Source organism: Magnolia sinica, chromosome 4, assembly GCF_029962835.1.
Source record: "Magnolia sinica isolate HGM2019 chromosome 4, MsV1, whole genome shotgun sequence".
NCBI lineage: Eukaryota > Viridiplantae > Streptophyta > Magnoliopsida > Magnoliales > Magnoliaceae > Magnolia > Magnolia sinica.
Window position 1 is genome coordinate 19,083,155 of NC_080576.1, and position 19,068 is coordinate 19,102,222.

The 19,068-nt window shown below is 40.1% G+C and overlaps 1 protein-coding gene across 1 annotated transcript; it reads left to right on the top strand.

Annotated features, from left to right (window-relative positions):
* The first annotated feature begins 9,795 nt into the window (after positions 1-9,795).
* LOC131242670 (amino acid permease 3-like) lies at positions 9,796-12,368 on the top strand. The gene is made up of 5 exons (XM_058241465.1): positions 9,796-10,153; positions 10,242-10,475; positions 10,580-10,673; positions 10,958-11,172; positions 11,268-12,368. Exons 1-5 carry the CDS (start codon positions 10,042-10,044, stop codon positions 12,062-12,064), a joined length of 1,452 nt encoding a protein of 483 aa, XP_058097448.1. The 5' UTR covers positions 9,796-10,041; the 3' UTR covers positions 12,065-12,368.
* Positions 12,369-19,068: the final 6,700 nt, after the last annotated feature.

Genomic DNA, 19,068 nt, shown 5'->3' on the forward strand with positions numbered 1-19,068 from the left:
AACTCCTATCCTTCTAAAAATGCCTAATCATTGTCTCAACGGTGGTTGAGAGAGCAGCCGAGTCCCCAAATTTAGTCTTAATTGGTTCATCTCAACGCAGGGCACCAATGTTCAATCCAACTTCAGTCGAGTACGAATATGGTATACCCACACTATCCTAATCGCACATGTTAATCAAATGCAGACCTTCATTAACACGTGTGGCCTTGTGTTTAATTGAATTATGTAAAGATACACTAAAAATGATGCAGAAAAAAACATAATGTGTTCGTGTCAGTGTAAGACTCATATTGAAAATAATAAAATAATTATTTCACGCACACCTCTAATTTTTTATATACCCATTACAAGTAATTCACAACCGTTTAAAAATTAAAAGGAAATTGTGCACATGGCATGTAAGTTATTCAAATCAAATAGTTTAAATTATTTCAATTTAGATGTATCACGAAACACATATCATACGTTTTTTAATTATCCAATAATCAAAATGAAGAACATTTATTAGATGGCTAGAAATGAAAACATCCAACGCTCATATCTCATCAAACTAGTGTCCACAAATCAAACGTTTGGTTGCTCATGGCAATGTGACTTAGAGATCGTAGGCTCCACAGTTAAATTATTTTAATTTGAGTTAATGGGACGTAGTTTAGGTACTACCCAGCCTGTCCATAGCTTAGGACCGGTAGGGGCTCTAAGGGGTCACCATGATGTATGGATTTTATCCATATCATCGATCCATTTCGCCATGTCATTTTACGCTATAAGCCCTAAAATTAAGCAAATCCAAGGTTCAAGTGGACCACACAATGGGGATTAAATGCTTATATTTGAAAACTTCTCCAAGCTACATAAGTTTTTAGATCAAGTTGATACTTGTGTTTTCCCTTCATCCATGTCTATATAACCTTATGAGTAGTTTGGATGGCAAATAAAAATCACAGTAGGCCCTAAGAAGGTTTCAATGGTGGGGATTATTAGCACCACTGCTTCTTGTGGTGTGGCCCACTTGAATCTTGGATCTACCTCATTTTTGTGTTTATAATCTAAAATGACGTGGAAAATGGATGGACAATATGGATAAAATCCATACATCATGGTGACCCCTTACAGCCCCACCCTATCCTAATCTTTGGACGGTAGGGGAAGTACCCAATCTGCATTTGAGTTAATGCATGCCGTGTGTGCAATTTTTAAGTGTGTATTATCAAGCATCACACTCTACCAAAATATCAAATAACTCCCTGGTTCATGACTATAATACCCGTAATAAAGGAATCATAGGTACTCCCTCTTAAGGGAGTTTGGATTATAAGTTATTTTAAATCAGCTACTTATGGCATAAGTTACTTGTCTTGATTTCTCCTTATTAAGGAGATGAATATGCTCAACATACTTTTCTGTCAAAAAGTAAAAAAGTATGTTCAGGTTCCAACGTCATTAGTATTTATTTCTAAGTATGCTTGGTCCCCCTCACATCCACTGTCGACCATGAGGGGCCAACCTTTGATGTGGACCATCCATCATGCAGGGCCCACCTTAGATGTGGGTCATTCATCATTAGCGGCCGACCTTCAACGTGCATCGTCCATTATATAGAGCCCACCTTTCATGTTGGTCATCCATCATATAGGGCCCACCATCAATGTTATTGTCCCACATGTGGGGCCCACCTTCAATATCCACCAACCATCATGTGGATCCCACCTTTATCATGGACTGTCCATTGTATGGGGCTCATGGACCGTCCATCATGTGGGCCCCACCTACGATGTGGGTCATCCCTCTTGTGAGGCCCGCCTTGGATGTGGGTCGTTCATAATTTGTATCAATAAATTTGTCAATTATAAATCTACAAAGTGACGTAGCGCCAACATAGCACGGGTAGAGATCCCATCTATTCATCCATCTAGACTCCTAGTGGCACTCAACTGTGGTCCAAAAGATCAGGATGATCCACTGCCCACATCAATGCATATGTGTGGGCCACTCAATGAAAGTACCAACTTCGTTTTGAACTGTTGATCTAATGGGCCATATGTAAATAGTTTGCAGTGTTCATTGGTTGTAGTGCCCGCTGGTGTGTTTTTAATGTTGGTTCTTGATTGTTGCTCAGTTTTTTGCTCAAACCATGTCAATTGTCAATTGTTCAATGGTCCTAGTTAGCTCATCCACATGATGGCCCTCCAGATAAATGGTCCTAGTTAGCTCATGCATGCAACACATGTAGAAAAGATTTACTAGTCGGTACACTGTAAAATTCATGACACCCAAGGAAATTTTTTCATACCAACTTACAAAAAATGACCCTTGTAATTCAAATGACACAATTTTCATAGATGGGATGATCTTGTGTTCCTCACTGGCGAGTTGAAATTTGCATTGATCAAGGATCTAATGATCCTTTTGAGCTTACCATCCTTGTAAACAATGGTTAGTCCCACCGCATCATGTACCTATCTCATCATTTACTCATCCATCGGCTGAATGATTCATGTCTCATGGAAGCGTTCATGGCCACAAATAGCATATTTCATTGAAAATTTTGTTAGTTGCCGTGTCACAAGTAAAAAATAAATAAAGAACTTTTGAAAGTTGAAAGGTAATAATAATAATAATAATAATAATAATAATAATAATAAAGATTAAAAACAAAAGTCCTTGTTATTAATAACTAAACTTAATTTTAAAAAAAGTAATTGTAAGTTTTTTTTTTTAAAAAAAATTATTTTAAAGACTACTTGTTTGGTAGTATCCAAACGAGCCCTTAGTATCATGGATCATACACATCCACGTGGCATATAATCGTGTCAATATATTGCTTCCAAATTGAGGGTTTCCTTGTGGATGAGACTATTCAATAGGTGGCCATCAATTAAGGAAGCACAGAAAGAAACATGATCAGCTCTACAAATTCAACGGTCAAACGTCACTGGGGAGATTTATGGACATGTAAAATATCCATGGTGGGGCCCGCATTTTGGGCAATCTTGATCGTCGTGCATATATATATTTGTGTGTGTGCGCGCGCGCTGAAAGTCAAACAATTCTTCATCATCATCATCATATAAGTGGACCGAAGGTCTTTGGTTAACCCCATGTAGTGGGGCCCACCCACATAGCAATCAAAACAGCCAACATCACACCAGCGACCCTATGTGGCCACTCTGTTAGGAGACCAACGACAACAACATGCAATTAAATTGCTAGCATTGAAATCGATCCACTGTCCCTAAAGTCAATGAACCCAAAAAGTACACTGCCCTAAGTTCAGTGGTCCAATCTCCAACTTACATATCAACTAAAACAAAGTACAATGCATCTGATGACTTGTCTAAGTTAGATGTAACTCATCCCAGTCAACTCAAACTCATTTTCGTAACAGCACTACCATTCGTTGTTGAAATTAGGGGGTCATTGTCGAGTCACCCACCGCTCAACTCCGGAACCTTATGTCGTTCACTGTCCAAATGCCTTCAAAATTCCATTGTGATAACTTAATAATGGCAGAAGTCATCAGGACTATTAGAACCTTATAACAAGCATATCTCACAAATCATAATGAGTTAATCGATGTACCATATATAATTTTGGAGTAGGATGAACTACCTTATCCACCCCACATCGAATTTGTGAGATTCCATCACATTGATGGTAAATAATAAGTTTTAGCTTGATTATAACTCTTCATCCATTGGGCTTTAGGAGTTATTCACATGCCATATAAGACACTTACTATAAATAGAAAATTTACTATCTACAATATGTTACGAATTTTATGAAGTTTTAGTTATAATTTAATTTTTAAACTTCTTCCTAGTCTTGATATCCGTATCTAAAGGGTTAGGGTTGTAAACTCATTTATTTCATCTATCAATCATTCAATAAGGTTTTTCCATATACCTTAAAATTATTTCTATTTTTTTTTCTAGGGAATTCGAGAAGTCTCTATGAGCGGTATAGAGAAACTCCATGACTTCAGAGTAGTAATCCTTGAGGAAGACGGTGATCCGCCTCATCACATTAATCCCTGCATCACTTAGATCACCAAATGGTCCACCCCAACTGGGCCCATATATAGAGATGGTCTAATAATCCCAACCGTCTAATTTCTTGTCCTACACTGCCAACAGTAAGAACCTTGCACTTGATGGGTGATTCTGGGTGTCAAATATCTATAGCTTAATCTATAGTCTGCAAAGAAAATCTTCTATGCATGGTTCAGTCCAACTCTACAAATCAAATGGTCGTGATCATCCTTTTTGTGTGATTATTGGGCCATACGCCACTGAAAACACAAAAGGATGGAAGGTTCTGATCATCTGATCATATCTTTATCAGGGCTCCCTGGGGCAACGTATACGAGTGATTCTGAGTTACTTATGGTCCGTTTGGATACCACTAAATAAATTACCTTTTAACTTATGTTAAGTAATTAAGTTACTTTTTTTACTTAAATTAGTATGATAAGTACCAGTGTAAAAGTAATTTATGTTCCAAAATATACTCTGCGTAGCTTTTAACATAAGACTTTTCTACAATGCTTCGAATCATGACGTATTGCTCCATGATGCATGGAGACATTAGCTTTTACACGTGGGGGCATATTTGAATGATCCAAACCGTTTATATGATGGCCCTCACTTTAGATGGGAACAGACAAAAACTAAATATGTTAGGTTGCCGTATCTTACTTGAACATTTTTCTTTGAATATGGAAAGTCTAGTTAACCTCTAAATAATCAAAGATTTTACATCTTTCGAAGTAAGATCCTTTTTGGAAATCTCTTATCTAGAATGAGCCCCCTATTGTATGAACCGTTTGGATCATCGAAAAAGAAAAAGAAAGAAAAAAAAAACCAATCCAATGCATTTTCAATGCTTTGGGATGTAGTGTGGCAAACCCCATAGATAATTGAAAATGGGTGGAGCTTATTTTCTCCATTAATCATACACACATGTATCAAATCAGCTTCTTACACACTAACATGTAGGGCTGGGATTGGACCTTGCCTTATAAAATACTGACGCTGTTTGCCTAGTGTCCCCAACATCAGCCAAATAGCTAGTGTTAAAGCTATGTGGGCCTCACCATGATGTATGTGCTTTATCCACACCGTCCAACTATTTTTTCAGTTCATTTTAGGGCATGTTCCAAAAAACAAGACAGATCTAAACCTGAGGTGGACCACACTACAGGAAAACGATGTCGATTAAACATCCACCATTAAAAAGTTCCTAGGGCCCACTGTAATGTTTATCTTCCATCCAACCTGTTGATAAAGTCATACATGCATGGATGAAGGAAAACACAAATAACAGCTTGATCCAAAACTTCCGTGGCCTCCAAAAAGTTTTCAACGGTAAAAGTTCAATCCCCACTGTTTCCTATGGCATGGTCCACGTAAGACTTGGATTTGATTTATTTTTGGGCTCATCCTCTAAAATGAGTTGAAAAAATGGATGGACAGTATGGATGAAACACATACATTATGGTGGGGCCCACAGAACTTTGACATAAACTAGATGGCTGAAGTTAGGGTCACTAGCCAAACCGCCCCATAAAATACATGCATTATTAGCAAAAACAATTAAAAAACAAAGTAAGAGATGGACAACTTAATGATGAAAGCCATATAAGGTTATGGTCTACATTGGGTGTTGCTAGTTATGCCACGTCAGCATACATTCGAATAGGAATCGACATAATCAGTGCCCTCCATTGTATTTTATTAGTAATCAAATGAAAATTTTAAAGAGAGTAATTAAAACTTCAAAGATACTGAGGTAGTGTTTCTTTCCTCAGTCTTTGGGAACCATTGTTTTTGTATGCATTTGGTAATGATTAACAATTTTTAGTGGCCAAAGAGAATTTGGGTGCCCCTTCTTTTCAGTCATCGATGGTTTGTAATCTCTCTCTCTCTCTCAGCCGAAGAATTAAAAGGAGACGAAAAAGGGCATAAAGATCAATTTTGGTATATTTAGTGTACGGAAATGCTTTAGTACTCTTCGAGCAACATAAGCTATAGTGCTCGTTAGCTTCTTGGGTTCGCTTGGACAGTTTAATTGATCAATCTAAACCGTCCATTTAAGATTAGAACAAATTTCATTGGGGACATCTAAAAATAAAACTCATCATACGGTCTGAAGGATCATTGGTTTGGCCTTATTTTCTACAGCATTCCCCCTTCCAAACCATAGATGGGATGGTTACATGTACGCGGCTTAGGAAGATCCCTGAATGTGGGCCCTACCATAATGTATATGCCTTACATCCACGCTGTCCATCCTTTTTGACAGCTCATTTTAGAGCATGATGCCAAAAATAAAGCAGATCCAAATCTCAGGTGGACCATACCATAGGAAACAGTGGTGGTTGATTATTTAAAACTTCTTGTGGGCCACAAAAATTTTGGATTATGATGATACCTGTGTGGTACCTTCATATAGGTCTTTGTGACCTTATCAACTGGTTAGATGTAAAATAAACATTCTGGTGGCGCCAGGAAGTTTTAATGGTGGGTATTAAATCACCAATTTTTCTTGTGGTGTGGTTCACCTGATATTTGTATTTGCTTCATTTTTGGAGTAATGCCCTAAAATGATCTTTCAAAACGGAAGGACGGAATGGATATATGGAACATACATCAAGATGGGCCACACGGTCACGGATATGGGGATCCGCCCAGGCTACGTCCGGTTACCATTGCCCAAGAAAAGTGATTCGTTAGAATAAGCAATGGTTGACGGTCCCCCGCAAATAGATGGATCACATCGCTGCTTAGACATTTTTCGTGTAGATGATCCTGACCATCCATGTTTGACACCATTGATCTAATGGTTAATATTTGTCAGATCAGTTTGATATTTTCATGGTGGGCCATGAAATATGAGTTAGACATGTTGAACCGTCTAGATCAATGGAATAGACTATCTAATAGTCCAAATGCAACAAGGAGCACTATAACGTATATTGCAGTAAAGCACCGGAGCATTTCTCAGGCTAATCATTCTACTGGACATATGATAAATTTGTTCTGAGCGTACAAAGGGAACCTATTCTCTAATCAGTAAGGATGGTCAGAAGGCTACACACGTGAGAACCCAAGAAAGTGAGAAATTTGTACGATCCCTAATCCAAGGACGTGTATTGTGTACTTGGGTTTTTGGTTAGTACAAGTGGGCCCCATGATCTGTCGATCAAGATGATTAGTCCATTGGGCCCCACTGTGGATGGACCATTCCCCAAGTCTCATCAATTAAGACAATCTGGATCGTTCAAATTATAGCCTTCAAATAGATTATAAAAATGCTCAAAATTGGTGGATAGAATTTTCTAATATGAGAGATATTAAAGCAATGGTCCATCCATGGTGGGCCACATGGGACCCACAATTTGGATAATTCAAAATGGGCCCCACTTGTACAAACTGAAATGACTGTGTACATTCACTTGGGCCTGTGATCATGTAATGGCCAAAGGGAGGTGGGCATGATTGATGAATGAGAAAATAATATTTTAGTCACGTCTTTTTATTATATAAACCAGACCCAACTGAATGAAGAATGCAATATCAGGTCCACCCATCACTGGCCATTACTCTTTCTCTCTCGATCTGTCTCTCTTGCATTGATTGAGCAGAAAAGGACGAGAGACAAGAGAGAGAAGGGAGTGAAAAAGGTAAGAAAGACAATCTTCTGTTTGATTTTATTGTAGTTTCACAACAAGCAGAGTTTTTAATTTTTTTTTGGGTTTGGTTTGTCTGATTTGTACTCAACTTACGTAATGGAGTCTGAAAAAGCGGGAGATGTTACAGTAGTGTAGGCAAGGACGTGGATTGCGTAGTGACACTGCCACCCTCGACTTCCATGGTGGGATAACTCTGTGGGTACCACCGTGATGTGTTTGCTTTATCCATGCCGTTAATCTATTTTTCCGTCCAATTTTAGGCCCTAAGCCTAAAATGAAAGGATATCCAAGTTAAAGTCGACCACACCGCGGGAAACATGAGGATGATGACGTCCATTGTTGAAACTTTCTTAAGGCCACCAGATTTTTATGTGTCATCCAACCTGTTTATAAGGTCACGTGAACCTAATTGTAGGGAAAATACAAACATCAGCTTGATCCAAAACTTTGAGTCTCCACCAAGTTATCAATTTTGCACGTCCAATCCACCTTATTTTGTCTGATGTGGTCCACTTAAACCATATATGTGCTTCAATTTAAGGCTTATGACCTAGAATGAGTGAGCAAAACATAAAAACAAAATGCATAAAACACCTTGTGATGCATTGGGCTCATGGCCACAGAGTCACCAAGCAATCCGCATCCAGCTGGTAGTCTTGAAGTACTAGAGTCCCTGATATACATTGATACACCGGGTTCTGACATCTTAAGCTTTTAAAGTAAATGTTTGTTTGACATGGTATCATGATGTATGTGTTTCATCCATCCGTTTATCTATTTTTATATATCATTTTAGGGCTTTACCCCCAAAAATGACAAGGATATAAATATCAGGTGAACCACACCACAGGAAAATAATAGTGATTGAATATCCACCATTAAAATCCTTCTAATGCCTATTGTAATATTTATTTGACATCCAATCTGTTGATTATGTCATACAGACCCAGATGAAGGGAAAAAAAAAAAACAAAGATCAGCTCGATCCAAAACTTTTATAACCCCAAAAGGTTTTTAATGGTCAACTTTCATTCAACACTGTTTCTTGTAACGTGTTCCACTTGAGATTGGGATATATCTCATTTTTGGTATCACACCATAAGATAATGCATAAAAATAGATGGACAGCATGGATGAAACACATACATCATGGTGGGGCTCACATAGCACCGACCATCAACCATTGGACGGTGGCAGGGGCGATAGCCAATCCATTCCCACATATAGTTTCCCATTTTAGATAGCCGTGCTATAGCCATCTCTCTACCGTACGCGTTTCAATTGCCATTCTGGCTCCAACCTTTAGATAGCCATGCTGTAACTACCTCTCCACTGCATAAGTGTTGGGACAGGTGTCAATTGCCGTCCATCCATCTAGCTTTCCCACTCTAGGTAGCCATACAAAAACCATCTCTCCACTGCACACGTCTCAATTACCATCGATACATCTAATCCCCGTATACAGCAATTCAATAACCACCTCTCCACTGCAAATGTGTTGGGACAGGTGTATGCTTCTACGATGGGCCACAAGACACCCATGGCCTCAGCTTACCCACACACTTCAATCATATTTTAAATTATTTTTATTTAATGCTAAAAATTTAAATTTATTAAACAACAATCACCTTATATTCAAAGAACCTCCCAGTCTGAACTTTTTTGTATTATACAATGTTCAGGAGACCAATACATCAATAATCAAAGCTGTTGATATGAAGATCCTCTTTCTAGATGGACCACATACAAAAAATCCCAGATCAGGAGACTCTTACCTCCAAAACACTTCCCATTTCATCTCTATGCTTCTAACACCTACTCAAACAGTTAGGATTCTCCATTTCAGATATTTCTTTCTGTTCATCACCATTCCAAACCGAAAATCCGACCGATACTGTACCAGATTCCAACTTTCGGCTCTACCACTGTACAATACTTCTATTTAAAAAATAAAAAATAAAAAATAAAAAAAGGAAAGGAAAAGGAAATTGCCGTCGGTCGTTGACATGTGCGTCTTCTCAGTCTTTATATCACGTGGGCAGACCCCTTTTTACGTTCTCATACTACTTATATATACCCTACTCCTTATACATCCCATATCATTCTTCTCTCCTCTCTCTCTATCCCTCTCTCTCATTTACTGACCTACTAAAATTTCAGTGCTCCCTGCCCTTCTGGGTTCGTGTGACCCTAGGGAGTTGTGACCACTCTCAGTAAAGACTCTCCAATCCCCTCCATTCATCTGCAGACTTCTTTTATTTAACTAACACCATTATTTAAAATCACCATACTTACATATTTGGTGGTCCTCTCCCTCTTTCTTTCGGTGGTCCTCCTCTCTAGCTAAGATGGGTGAGAGCACTTTCTCCGGTAACCACCCCACCAATCACTTTTCCATAGACGTGCAGACACAAGGCGCTTCTAAATGTTTCGACGATGATGGCCGTCTCAAGAGAACAGGTAAAACGAATCTGACCGTTCATTTCAAAATCCCATCTGTGGTTCTTGTTGTAGTAAGTGTGTAATCTGTGTATACACGTGAATGTAGGCAATTTCTGGACTGCTAGTGCCCACATAATAACGGCTGTGATTGGCTCCGGCGTACTTTCGTTGGCGTGGGCCATTGGTCAGCTGGGATGGATTGCTGGCCCAGCTGTGATGTTATTGTTCTCGTTCGTCATCTACTACACTTCTGCTCTCCTCACCGACTGTTACCGGTCAGGCGATCCCGTTACCGGAAAAAGGAATTACACTTACATGGATGCTGTTCGAGCAAATCTCGGTACTGATTCTCTCTTAATCTGTAAATGAAACTTCTACAAATTTCCCAAAAAAAAAACAGAATCGAAGTAGTTATTATTGTTTTGATGAAATTGGATTTTTCAGGCGGAGTGAAGGTTAAGATATGTGGTGTGATTCAATACCTCAATCTGTTCGGCGTCGCCATCGGTTACACAATCGCAGCGTCGATAAGCATGCTGTGAGTTTATATTCTCTTTTTTAGCTCTCTTCCAAATCGAGAATTTGGTGGATTTTGAATTCACCTTGGAATGAAAATCCTCGAAGAAAGATGACTATTTTTCATTCTTTTCTAAAATGTGGTATACAAAAATTAGAGGATTGTTTTAAAATCTAGATTGACAAACACAACTGAAAGAATGAAAATCACAAGGATTGAAATTTTTAATTTTGGTGTCTTTAAGTTAAAATTCAAATATCATATTAACATCTAGTACTGATTATTCTTGTGTTTGGTCCCACCAGAGCAATCAGACGGACCAACTGCTTCCACGAGAAAGGCCAAAAGAATCCATGCAACATGTCGAGCAATCCATACATGATCATATTCGGCATTTCGGAGATCCTCCTTTCTCAGATCCCTGACTTTGATCAGCTATGGTGGCTCTCCATTGTCGCAGCGATCATGTCTTTCACCTACTCCTCCATCGGCCTCGGCCTCGGAATCGCCAAAGTTGTAGGTTTGTATCAAGATTCTAAATCATGAATTGCAGCCAAACACGCCCAATTTCTTCTACTAATTCAAAATTTCTGAATTCTCCTTCCCATTAAACAGAGACAGGAACCTTCAAAGGCAGCCTAACTGGAATAAGCATCGGACCGGAAGTCACCGAAATGCAGAAGATATGGAGAAGCTTCCAAGCTCTCGGCGACATCGCCTTCGCATACTCCTATTCAATCATCCTCATTGAAATACAAGACACCATCAAATCTCCACCGTCGGAATCCAAAACCATGAAAAAAGCCACCGTTTTCAGCGTCGCCGTCACCACCGCCTTCTACATGCTCTGCGGCTGCATGGGTTATGCCGCATTCGGCGACAATGCTCCCGGAAATCTCCTCACTGGCAAAGGCTTCTACAACCCCTTCTGGCTTCTTGACATTGCCAACGCCGCCATCGTCATCCACCTCGTTGGAGCTTATCAAGTCTTCTGCCAGCCCCTGTTCGCATTCGTCGAGAAATCAGCTACTAAAAGATGGCCGAAGAGCGACTTCATCACGAAGGATATCCCAATCCCAATCCCAGGCTGCCGCCCTTACAGACTCAATCTCTTCCGGCTAGTCTGGCGGTCGATATTCGTTGTTTTGACGACTGTCATCTCCATGCTCCTCCCGTTCTTCAACGACGTCGTAGGAATACTCGGCGCATTTGGGTTCTGGCCGCTGACTGTATATTTCCCGGTGGAGATGTACATTGCTCAGAAGAAAATACCCAAATGGAGTACTAGATGGATATGTCTCCAGATTCTCAGTATGTCCTGTCTGATAATCTCTCTTGCTGCTGCTGCTGGTTCGATTGCGGGTGTGACTCATGACCTCAAGACCTATAAACCGTTCAAATCAAGTGCTTGATTGGATTAGATTTCAATTGAAGAATGTTAATTTACCTGCTTTTGTTCTCTGTTGTGATTGTGATTAGCAGTATAAGCTAAGAAAGAAAATGGAAGATTGGAATTCGACCATAACCAGTGGCTGTAACAACCATAGATTGTTGAAGTTGTTGTTATTATCTTTGCTGTGGTTGTTGATGTTGGTGTTTGGATTTCGAGACTGAGGGGATGTATACGTGGAATGGAATGTAAGGAAAGAAGTCGTTTATCGTTGCTTGTTTGGATTCTGTAAAAAGATAAAACAATGAAACGTTGTTTCCGGGAAAGACTGTCTTCTGAAAACTGTGGGAAAGCTAAAGCTGTTGTCCCAAGATTTTCTTTATTTTTATTTTTTTATTCGATTATGGAATGTAGCACGTGTGTGATTGAGGATGGACTGGTAAGCTTGCCTCATGTAGCACATTGGATGCATGTAAAGCTCTTAGAGATGGTAAGCAGCACATTGGCACACGTGACACGCTGGGGAGCTTGAAGATGGTCAGTGGCACACTAGCACACGTGGCAAATATAGAGCATTTATAAATTGTGGCACATGTGGCATATGTACATTGGCACACGTGTGTTGCATGATGACACATGGGGCACCGGTCGCATATTGGGATTTGGGACTACTTATTTACTGAGCTCGCTATGCATAGGCTGGGGGCTCTAAGAGGCCACCTTGATGCGTGAATTGCATATACACCGTCCATCTACTGTTTATATATCTTCAATATTATGAGCTAAAAAATGAAGCAAATCCAAAGCTTCTGTAAGCCATGAAGTAGGGATCAAAACTTTATTAAATCTTTGGGGGTGTCACAAAAGTTTCGGATCAAATCATGGTATTTATATTTTCCCTTCATCGGAATTCGTGTAATCATACAAATGGGTTGAATGGCAAATAAACATCATTGTGGTCAGGCGGGTTCAACCCATCCAACCCATGACTGACCCGACATTGGGTTGGGCTTCGGCAGGATGCATCGGGTTTGGTCTTAAGCCTAGGCTATATAAACACCAACCCGACAAAAGTTAGGTCAAGCTTAGGTTGAGGTCTTGGGTTGTCCGACCCAACCTGAACTCGATCAATATATAAGTTAGAAATTATAATTAAGTGTAGATCGTCTATATTGAAGGCACAGGAAATTCTAATGCCATTGGGTCTCATTGGTCCACATCATTTCTAATGACTCAAGCTAAAATGATATGCCAGATATCTCTCTCCCAAATAGATTGGGTGCTACATAACATAACTTTTAAAGTAGTCTTATATTCTAGCTTGTTTGTTTAGAAAAATTGAAGTTCTTTTTTTAGCCTGTAGTCTAATGTAACATGAAAAAGAATGAATGTGTGAATAAAACCCATAAATCATGGCAGGGCCCTCACAGCCCAACTTGTGGCAAGCTTGATGTGGGATGGGTATCACGCCACTTGTCCGTGGCCAGCAATGGACAAGGGCTTTGAGGAGCCACACTAACCTATGGGTATTATCTATATCATCCATTCATTTGTCCACATAATGGAGATTGGAGACCTACCGTTTCAAGACTAGAAGTTTTGAAATACACTAATATTTATATTCACCCTTTGTCAAAGTCTATGTGACTTTATTAACAGGTTAGATGGCAATTAACTATAAGGTGGGTAGTTGGAAGGTTCAATTATGGGTGTTATTATCATTATTACTCATGTCCACTTGAACCTTAGACATATCTATTTTTTGAACTTGTAGACAAAAATAATAAGAAAAAAATGGATAGATGATGTGACATAATGGCAACCCCTTGGAGGCACTGTCCATTCCTGGTTAATGACAGCTGGGTAGTGGCCCGACACCATTGAGGTAGTAAGGCTCTCACTTATGGGTGCTATGAGGATCCCACCATGATGTATATGTTTTATCCATGCTGTTGATCTATATTTTCAGATAATTTTAGGAAGCTAAAATGATGTAGATTTAAATTTAAGGTGGATTGCACCACAGGAAAATAATAGTGATTGAATGTCCACATTTTCAGATAAGTTTAAGGCTTGATGTAGTGTTTATTTGACATCCAACCGGCTGATTAGGTATGACATGAAGCTAGATTCAAAACTTTTATAAACTTAAGGGCCTGTTAAGCCAGTTGCATTAGGTTGGATTGAGGTGGATGGAATTGTAAAAATTACAATAAATGCATATGTAAGGATTAGGTGTATCCCATATTTTCTAATATTATGTTTAGAATGTATATATTAAAAAATAAATTTTAAGATTTACTTTCAAATTGCATTTGAATTAAACCTGGATGAAGCAAAAATCCATCATTGGTGGAATTAGTAACCCCATCTCACACTTTCTAATACAAGGTTAATTTTTCAGTGTATACAAAGTTAATTTTAATCACATCTCATACTCCTTCCAAACATGCCATTCTGAATTTCAAAATAGAATTACTAATGCAATCACGTTTAATATAATTTAATACTACTGTCCAAACACGCCAAGGAAGTTTTTAATGGGTGGGCGTTGGATCAACGTTGCTTACTGTGATGTAGTACATTTGAGATTTGAATCTACCTTATTTTTTAGCTTATAATATAAAATTATATGAAAAAATAAATAAATAAATAAATATGGAAAGACGAAATGGATGAAACACTTACGTTATGGTGGGGCCACGCAGCACCGACCAGTACCTAGTGGCTATTGTACTGACGTGTCCTCCGCGTCCGGGCACTTGAAGATGCTCTCATTTGACGAGTGTTTTCCGGACGTACAACTCACAAGCACACGCGGCATATTGGCGCGTGTTGCCTCCAGAGGCAAAGAGGCACGCGTTGGCACGCGTTGCATATGTGGTGCATGTACACGCAGGGCACCTGAAAATAGTTCGGAGTATGTGTGGAATTGTGGAGCAGTTATAAGGATAGATTGTTGCACGCCGTCCATGATGTACGTGTTTTATCCACGCCGTCCATTCATTTTTCCAGCTCAGTTCCTACGATGAGCCGTACATCAGAGTCTTATATGGACCGTACCACATAAAACAGTGGTATGTACACCTTTGATCTACCTCATTTTTGTAATCGTTTCCTAAAATAAGCTGGAAAATGGATGTACAAAGCGGATAAAACAGATACATCATGGTGGGGCCCACAGAGCGCCGACCACTCGACCAGTAGCGGCATCCGTACCCATATGGGGCGCCGATTGGATACTGACAGGTTGAGTAGCGAGACTACCTGCTGAACTGACGTCACCAAGTTCTGTGGGCCCCACCATGATGTATATTTTGTATCCACGCCGTCCATCCATCTGGAGAGATCATTTTAGTGTAAGATTCGAAGAATGAGCTACATATAAAGCTCCAGTGGACCCATTACAGAAAACAGTGGGGAGAGTGACACCACCGTTAAAAACTTCTAAAGACCACAAAAGTTTTCAATCAAGCTAATAATTGTGTTTTCCCTTCTCTAATGTCTTTGTTAACTTTTGAACAGGTTGGATTTCGAAAAGACATCACGGTGGGCCTTAAGAAGGTTTCAACGGTGGCATCAATCTTCCCGCTGTTTTCTATGGTGGGGTCCACTAAAGCTTTGAATCTGTCTCATTCTCTTTTTCATGCGTTAAAATAATATCTCCAAATGGATGGACGTTGTGGATACAATAAAAACATCATAGTAGGGTCCACAGAACTTGGTGACGTCACTTCAGTAGCGAGTCTCGCTACTCAACCTGTCAGTATTTAATCCCCGTCCACCAATATGCAATCCGCGTCCGGTCCGAGCGGGAGCGGATTCCGTACTGAGTAACTCAATAGGCTAAGCGTACTCAGTAAACTCTGTGGTGCACAACGTGATTCATGTATTTAATCTACTCCGTCTATCCATTTTATCAGATAATTTTAGGGATATATCTCAAAAATGAAACATATTTGTTTCTCAAGTAGACCACACCACTGGAAACAGTGGAAATTAACTTTTTCCATTGAAAATTTTTTGAGGGCCTTAGAAGTTTTAGATTAAGCTGATATTTTTTTTTTCCTTTCATCCATGTCCATGTCATCTTATGAACTGGTTGGATGACAAATAAATATTACTGTGGGCCTTAGGAATGTTTCGACGGTGGAAATCATTATTTCCACTGTTTCCTGTGGTATGGTCCACTTGAGCTTTGTATACGCTTCTATTTTGGGATCAACTAATAAAATGATCTGAAAAAACGGATGGACGGCGTGGATAAATCACATACATTAACGGTGGGCCCAACAGAGTTTACTCAGCACGACAATCAGATTTGGGTCCGAACGTTCTGAAAATAGAAATGGAGAAAAACAAGGGATGGATTGATTTGGAATTTTGGAGTTAGTTTGGGTTTGTTCTTGTCTAACAACCGTCTTCTTTTAAGAATAAATGTGAATGGAGCCATGGTTCAGTAATCCAGACCGTTGATTCGATAGGTGATAAGTCTAACTGTAGGTGGGCCGTTCCTTTAAAAAATCCCAGGTTCATTTTCAGATGGTTAACGGGTTAAAAAAACAAGGCCAAGAAGAAAGGTCAAAGATTGGATCTCTAGCATCTTTCAATCTGAAAATTATTTTGAGCCACGCCTCCATCTATCATCCACCTGATGAGATCGACGGTCTGGATCACCAAACCATCGGGCCTACTTGAGTGCATCAGGACATTGTTCTTGTTCTGACGAACCAGGATGCAATTGTTCATCAACTCGGATTTTCAGGTTGTACACGGGAAGTCCATGGTTTGGTGATCCAGTCCATTGATTTGTTGGGGCCCACTTTGGATGGACGGTGCCTTAAAAATCTCCAAGATCGGCAGATCCTGCTCCAGATCTTTCGATGTGGACTGTGGCTGCATTCCTTCTCTTTCTGACAGTCTACTTCAGTTCAGTCCACAAATTGAAAAGTTACACTGTACAATGAGGACATTTTTCAGAGGTGGTCCAGCATCTCCGAACCTTGAATCGTGGCCCCACTTGTAAAAAAAGGAAAACCTACAGTACTGTGCAAGGTCAAGCTCTGTGGACCCCACCATGATGTGTATAGAAAATCCACCCCGTCTATCAGATGCCTCCCCCCGTTTTAGGCCTAGGAACGAAAATAAATACTGATACATGACCTAGGTGGGCCATACCAAAGGAAAGATTTGAGAGTGTATGCCCACCCATTAAAACCTTCTTGATTTTTTGTGGGTCACATCGCTATGTGATTCAGAAATCTGACCCATCAATTATGAGTATCCCTCTTAGATGAGGGGTCTCACCAAATATCAGGATATTTCAAAACTTAGGTAGGCCCCACGAAATGAATTTATATGTTTTAGGCATGATTTTGCAATATTCGAGATCGTGTAACCCACATTAATTTCGGCTGATTTTATTTTTTTCTGGAGAACCAATCGCCTACAGAAAACTCACTAGATGCACGGTTCAGATGTCCGACACAGGTCATAGTGGGGCCCACAGAGCTCGATCTTCCTGTAAGCCGCAGTAAGGTCGTGTGGGAGAACTACAAGCGAAATTACTCGAGAGTGTGAGAGTTCTATGCCGCACGTAGGGGATAACCCCTGCGCGGAGCCAATCAGATCATCCAGAAGGCCACACATGCAAATAGACCGCCGGTCGATATTTCCCAACCGTTAATTGGTTTTTGTATACATGTGGACGACCTGATGATCAGATGGGCATGAACTTCGAGAACGATTTCCCACACTGTTCCTCAATTACACGTGTGGAGTGAGCAATAGACCCTCACCCTCTCTTCCATCTGTAGCGAGTCACGTGTGTGTTGGAGATGCATAGCCAATGGAGGAGGTGGACCCAGCCAACCTCCACAAAGGCAGAGAGGGCGAGGGTCTATTTTTAGTTTTTTGTCTTTTATATTTTAGGGTAGGTCAGACACATGGACGGTCGCGGTCCCGGTTTTAAGGCAGGCGCACCTGTCTCCATCGTTGGATGCCGCGAAACGACTTCTCTCAACCGCCCACTCGTATTGGTTGGCCCTCACTCTCTCTCTGTCTCTCTCTCTCTATAAAATGACGTGTGGGTCCCATCGTAATATTTTCATTGCATCCGACTGATATATCATGTGACCGACCTAATGTTCTCTCGCTGGCTTCCAAAAATCAGGCCAGTCCAAAACTCAGGTGGGCCGTACCTCATGGAACATTTGGGATGCGGACGCACCATTAAAAATTATGTAGCTTGTGGGGTCCACTGTTTTTTTTTATATGCCGTCCAATCCATTCGTAAGATGGGCCTAACCAGGATGAATGGTCACCACAAAAAATCATGTGGGCCACAACACGTGATTTTACAAGTTTTGTGCATGGCGTGGCCCACTTGAGTTCTGGACGGACCTGATTTTTGGGAAAGAAAGAAAACATGAGGTACTGCATGTGATGTACAGAACGGATGTTATGCACGCATCAAAGCGGACCTCATACATTGCTAGCTACATTAAGGGCTTGTTTCGGTACGCCTTTTGGGATGTATTGTATCGTATTAGAAGATCTGATTTGATGTTTACCGTGTTTGGATTGGGGTGAATAGGAGTTGAATCCCATGCGTGCGAATACAAACTCTAGCCAAATTTTCTAACTGATGGTATTGTATTATCAATAGGTTCTGTTGCCGTCAATACTTCATATTCATTGCATTGTATTTGGCGGCGGATGAAAGTTTGAAATTTGTACGATTACATGATATCTGGTACCTATACAGTATAAGATCGGGGCCGTTCATTTGGTACATTTCAACATAAAAATCATTTGGGCTAAAAATCAGAAAGTTCCATATGTCAAATAGGCCACCTAACTCAATTAAAATTGTACAATATGCAGACATAATACGTCTATTATAATATAATACAGTACTATAAACAATACCCAATTATAATACAATACAGTACTATACACGAATCCAAAGAGGCCTGAGCCTGTCATGCAAAGCTCTCAAGTGGATCCGGCCCTCATGCATTTAAC